The following is a 6,112-nucleotide window of genomic DNA, read 5'->3' on the forward strand; positions in this document are numbered from 1 at the left end:
GAAAAAGAAGTGCTGCTAACTCTGAGGATGGATTTGATAGCGAAGAAGATGATTCAATGCCTGTCGCTCCACGCGCAAAGTCTGGTCGTACCACCAAAGCAATGCCAACTTACGTAGACTTATCTGATGACGACGATGACTTTTAATGTTATCAGAAGTTGTCGGTTGAACTATTAGTGTAGTCTGATCTTAAACAATCTTTTTAATGTAGTATTTCTGATTTCCTTATTGATACCTTTTTATTCACTTTAATTATGTTTTTATATTGTGCTAATTAGAGTCATTAGTGATATCAAATAACAAATCGTTAACATGAATGTTGCTTGGAAGAAGGTCACTCCTCGAAGTTTTCGTGCGTTTCACGCTGTTTAAAGCACTAATATACCTTCAAGCTCTTCAACATGGAGCAAGTAAAATGCAATTATCAAGTCAACGTAATAATTGTGTTTGTCTGAACTTTTGACGTATGGTCAGCGAAAATGTGAAATGTAAAATGTTAGTTTATCGGATTTGAAGCTATGATAGCGTAGTGGCCAGAAACTAATCGCAATTGATTAACATTTCAGAATGAAATGTCATGACATAAATGTACTTCCTTACATCATCGGAGATTGCTAGCACAGATGAGTCATATAGAAGCACAAAAAACCTTGTACTATTTCTAGAAAATATAATAGATTTAAGCTAGATCACATAACAGCTCTCCAATATTCACTCTCTAACTCAAACATCGATTATCTCCTATGGTTGACGACGTTCTTATCGTTGGATTTGGTGCAGTCGGTGTACTCTACGGATGGATATTAGAGCAATCAAAAGGTGTGAGAGTAACAGCTGTCGCTCGCTCGAATTATCAAATAATTCAAGATCAAGGTGTTCAATTGGAATCCGCGAAATTCGGTAAACACAACTGGAAACCGTATAGAACACTTCATGATACGCACCAAGCTGCTGACAGAGACTACAAATATATTATTTGCACCTTCAAACATCTCCCAGATGTCCACCCAACCGAGGAGATACTGGGTCCCTGCTTACACCGCTCGAATTGTTTTGTTTTATTGCAAAATGGTCTCGGAATTGAAGAGCCTCTTCAGTCTGTTCTCCCAAATGCGACGATCATCAGTGGTGCTATCTGGATTGGCGCAAACCTGAGAGATTCTCGCAGGGTTATTCACAACGATCTCGTGAGCTTTACAAATTCCTATTTTACACATTAACAAGGTTTGTAGGAGAGACTGGTTATAGGGAGATTTAAGGGTGAATTAAGAGGACCAAATCATCAGCCTGTACTGTCAAGCATGCCAGGGAGGGAAGCTGATACTCTTGTGCATGACTTGGCAACTCTTCTACGTGAAGGTGGCTCTCAAACACAGGATGTGCCGGACATACAACCTTTCAGATGGAAGAAGAATCTGTGGAATGCTACATTCAGTACTCTTGCAACACTCGCAGGCGAACCAATGTCAGAACTCATGCGAGACGACAATTTACAATTTGTGATACCAATCGCTAGGCGGACAATGTTAGAAATTCTCTTCACTGCTCGCGCTGTTGGTATTTCTGAGGATGGTATGTTTTTATTTCATCATATAAAGCATTACTAAAGCTTTTCAGATCTTCCTGCTACTGCTGTTGATGAACAGCTCACAATTACCCTTCAGCAATTCGGAAGCATACTGCATGCAGACGAAAAACGCAAAGGTGAAAATGAGGAAGCAGCTGCAGGTCGTGCTGGCTTCAAACCTTCAATGCTAATCGATTATGAGCACTCACGTCCTATGGAATTGCAAGTGGGTAAATACTTTTTGTTGTTACATAATAATGACAACACATATAGTGCATTTTAGGATCAATGGTTCAGCGTGCACGTGAATTTGGACTTGAAACACCACGTCTCGATCTCGCATATTCTGTTCTTTCCGTTAAGCAGCGCAGCTTTATAGAGAAGACTTCATCTGCAAAACCCTCAGCTGAAATGACAGATGCTCTCGCTCAACGTATAGCACGTTCACGTTTCACTGACTCGCCAGTACCTTCTGGTACACCTTTAAATCTCCCAACCAAAAAGTTCTAAGGCAATGTGTTTATGAGTCAAAGTTAGATAATAGAAAGGATAAACTATTTTAGACATGCAAAGGATATTGCTTGTACCAAGAAGTACCAAGTTTTTTTTTCATAGATGTAAAAAGCAGTGTCTGATAAGATTGTTGCAAACTGTCGTCATCATCAGAAAGGGAATGTAATATATTTTCTCAGTAGAATAAATATGAAGTTTCACTAATTTTAGTGTCATTTTCATTTACTTCATTCATCTTCATTCCAATCGCACTTCTCACCTGTGACTTCGAGAAATGAAGACGTCCACTTTATTTCCACTAGTAGCGGCTCTAATAGTATCAGTGTTTGCTACAGATGCACTTAATCTACCATTAGGGGATACGTTAGAAGAATGTTTACGGGCATCAAACATTACTGTTATCGCGCCCGATGACACACTATACGACACGGTTAGACAAACTTGGAATTCACGCATTCAATATTCGCCAAAATTCATCGTGCAGCCAAACTCAACTCAAGAAGTACAACATAGCGTAAGATGTGCTGCTACTCATTCAAATGTAGCAGTAACCGTCAAATCAGGTGGTCATGGGTATGCAGGATATGCTATCGGCGGAGAAGATGGTGATTTAACAATAGATGTTACCAACTTTAACAACATAGACGTGGATACGGAATCTAGTTTAGTACGAGCAGGTACAGGAAATCATCTTTGGGATTTATACAAAACCATATATGAAGACAACCTTGTACTTCCTGGTGGCACATGCCCACAAGTTGGTATTGGAGGGCATGCGTCTTTCGGTGGATATGGGCCATTGTCACGTAAAATGGGTCTACTACTTGACAGAATAGTTGAAGCTGAAATTGTGTATGCGAATGGAACTGCTGCAAATGTGACACAAGGTGAAGACATTTTTTTTGCCATAACTGGGGCTGCGCCATCATTTGCTATCGTCACACAATTTACATTTTTAGCTGAAAGAGCTCCAGAAAATACGGTAATTTTCAGCCATTCCCTCATAAACCGCACCGCGGAAAGTGCTGCTGATGCGTTAGTAAATAAAATTCTCTGTACACTACTAACGTATCACAGGTTTGACGCGTTCGTAAGCTTTATAAATGGAAATGTTACGAATGAATTTAGCGCGTGGATAACTCTAGGACCTGGGTCGTTTGAGCTTAACGGTATGTATTTTGGCAGTCAGGATGATTTTGAAGTCATTGTGAAGCCGTTGTTTGAGGGTGTGAAACTCAGCAGTAACGACTCACAAGATGTATCGCAAACATCAGAATTCATTGAAATGTACAAACAAATTTACGGAGACTTCTCGCCTGTAGCCGAGCCAAAACCATTCTACAGTAAATCCTTGATGATCAATGAGCCTTTGACAGTAGATCAAAGTTTATCGTTCTTCAATTACTTGAATAATGCAGGTGCACAGGCGAAAAATCAAGGATACGATTGGTATATCATCGTAGATCCTTACAATGGAGTCATTCATGAGAAATCAACACAGGAAAGAAGCTTTGCTCACCGCAATACCCTTCTCACTTTCCAGTTCTTCGCTGAGATGGGTGAAAGCGAGGAGACACTGTTCAGCCTCGTAGATGGCATGGTTGATAGCATTACGGAGTTGCCTAAAGCTGCATATCCAAACTATGTTGATCCAAGGCTCATCAATTGGCAAGAACTCTATTATGGGCCAAATTATCTTAGGCTACAGGAAATAAAAGGGGTTGTTGATCCAAATAACACATACCGATTCCCCCAATCAAGTAAGTTTTGCTGTAATTGTTTGTTAAAATTAACAGTCGCAGTCGAAATACCTTAAAGGCGGTTTATCTTTTATATATTTTATTAGTTATCTTTCATTTTCTACACGAAGTGAGATCATCGTCCGACAAATTACAGCTAAAATGATTTTCAAACACTGAAATCTCACTAAAGTAAAAGTCATTGATAATACTAATGACAACTATTTCATTCAAGCAAACGTTAGTGTACGGCTTTGCTTAAATAAAAATTGTATCCTAATTCTTTTTTTCGTACGAAATTAACTTGCCACAATTCGACTTTCTACTGTTTTACAAATTTCTAGTCTCTCATTCGTCAAATCAATAAAACCATAAAATAACATATGAGTTTACCACAGCCAGGGTTATTGTCAGCAGACCAGCGTAATCTTATTAAAGCAACTGCACCAATCTTAGCGGAGAAGGGATTGGATATCACGATGTACATGTATAAGAACATGATTGCTGAGAATGATGATCTCAAGGCGCTCTTCAATCACTCAGCTCAAGTTGTGAGTAATATTCCTGCCATTATTAATATAAGTTCATAAAACACAGAGCAATAAGCAATCCGAACTTCTGGCTAAAGCACTTCTTGCGTATGCTGAGAACATTGAAGATCTTACACCTTTATTAGGAGTGGTAGATAGGATCACTCAACGACATGCTTCACTCGGCGTTCGAGCAGAACAATACATCGTAGTTGAGAAGTATCTTTTTGACGCCATGAAAACTATCTTGAAGGACCAATTGACACAATCTATCGCTGAAGCTTGGTATGCTGCTTACTGGCAACTCGCCCATATTTTAATAAATGCTGAGTCTTCATTATATAACAAAGCACACTGGCAAGGATTTAGGGATTTTAAAATTGTCAGGAAGTCTAATGAGACAGATACTGTTGTATCACTTTATCTTCAACCTTTGGAACAAGAAACAGTCCTTCAATATTTCCCAGGTCAATTTATTTCTATAAAAGTTCACGTTCCTTCGTTAGGAATCGACCAAATCCGACAATTCTCATTATCAGAGGCACCCGGTAATGATTATTTCAGAGTCAGCGTCAAGAAGGAACCTGGAGAGGTGTCGAATGTTATACATGATGTTCTTAAGGAAAACGACGTCGTTCAAATAACTTGTCCGTTCGGATCTTTCACCCCCAAGGACAGCAATGGACCTGCTGTTCTCATTTCAGCGGGTGTTGGTGCCACTCCAGTCTTAAGTATGCTTAACACAATGTTGGAAGACCAAAAAAGCAAACAACAGATCACTTGGATTCAGGTTGACAAAACCCCATCTAGTCAACCTTTCCTCGAATATGTACGGACTCTGGCTAAAACCCAAGGTAACATTCTAAAGACAGCCTTTTATTACACTGATGCCAATGCTCAATCTGAGAGCATACCTCATTTGAAGGGTAGACCTGGTTTAGACAAGCTTGACCGAGGATTGCTACACATATCCAACCCTGACAGTCGCTATTACATTTGTGGACCAAGCAGTTTTATGGTCTCTATAGTCAAGCAACTCTCAGGATTAGGTGTAACGTCTGATAGAATCCACCTCGAGTCTTTTGGGGCTTAACTCAGTACGCATTATTAAACTACCACCACTCCATATTATCATTGTATTTACCCACCACTCTTGTATCCATAAGTTGACGTACTATGTATTACCACTGTGTATAATGTCTACAATATGACAATCCATATCAAAATAAACCATTAATAGAAGCAGGTCGTAAGTTTTCTTTCGAGAACAAAATGCTCTATACGGTGGAGGATGAGCTTCAAGGATGGAAGCGTGAATTTTACTATGTAAATAAGTGAAACAACTTGGGAACCCAAGCAAAGTAAATATAAATATAAAGACTATTAGCTATTGTACGATTATCATTTGGCCTACGACGCACGAATGCGGATGAAAATGTCACCGGCTGAAGTAACGGTGGTATTGAAGGTTACAATTGCATCGTCTGTTCAAAGCATCAGCAACACTTGTAAGCATTCTTGACCTTTTAAATCGCAAGACCTTCAATGGCAATATCTGTGAGCCTCGATATGTTTAACATACCATTATTTCGAGTATACCTTTTTTTTCTGGCACCATACTGGAACTTTTGACTATTCAGTGACGATACAAAAAATTTACATACGCGTGGAGCATCAGGAATAGGACTGAACTATAATGATTCATCTTACGATCTTCTGCTAATGCAAGAATTAACCTTTTCACCTCGAATTCAGTGGTTAGT

General features: G+C 39.3%; 3 protein-coding genes across 3 annotated transcripts; all 3 read left to right on the forward strand.

The window, feature by feature from the left end:
• Positions 1–752: 752 nt before the first annotated feature.
• WALSEDRAFT_12931 (ApbA-domain-containing protein) lies at positions 753–1,951 on the forward strand (the record flags this gene model as incomplete). Its single annotated transcript, XM_006955585.1, has 4 exons — positions 753–1,187; positions 1,233–1,572; positions 1,618–1,793; positions 1,841–1,951. Coding segments are annotated over 4 exons (1,062 nt in total), but the record flags the coding sequence as incomplete, so codon positions are not given.
• A 262-nt stretch (positions 1,952–2,213) lies between these two features.
• On the forward strand, positions 2,214–4,129 carry WALSEDRAFT_35011 (FAD-binding domain-containing protein). The gene is made up of 3 exons (XM_006956064.1): positions 2,214–3,115; positions 3,158–3,840; positions 3,883–4,129. The coding sequence occupies exons 1-3, from the start codon at positions 2,355–2,357 to the stop codon at positions 3,894–3,896; spliced, it is 1,458 nt and encodes a 485-aa protein (XP_006956126.1). The 5' UTR covers positions 2,214–2,354; the 3' UTR covers positions 3,897–4,129.
• A 17-nt stretch (positions 4,130–4,146) lies between these two features.
• Positions 4,147–5,764, forward strand: WALSEDRAFT_30995 (globin-like protein; the record flags this gene model as incomplete). Its single annotated transcript, XM_006956065.1, has 2 exons — positions 4,147–4,370; positions 4,417–5,764. Coding segments are annotated over exons 1-2 (896 nt in total), but the record flags the coding sequence as incomplete, so codon positions are not given.
• Positions 5,765–6,112: the final 348 nt, after the last annotated feature.

This window comes from Wallemia mellicola, assembly GCF_000263375.1.
Source record: "Wallemia mellicola CBS 633.66 unplaced genomic scaffold WALSEscaffold_1, whole genome shotgun sequence".
NCBI lineage: Eukaryota > Fungi > Basidiomycota > Wallemiomycetes > Wallemiales > Wallemiaceae > Wallemia > Wallemia mellicola.

Excerpts from the sequence above, each read along its gene's own strand:
- WALSEDRAFT_35011 (XM_006956064.1), top strand. The coding sequence starts at position 2,355 with ATGAAGACGTCCACTTTATTTCCACTAGTAGCGGCTCTAATAGTATCA. Across the intron at positions 3,116-3,157 it reads GCGGAAAGTGCTGCTGATGC|GTTTGACGCGTTCGTAAGCT; the intron begins GTTAGTAAATAA and ends AACGTATCACAG.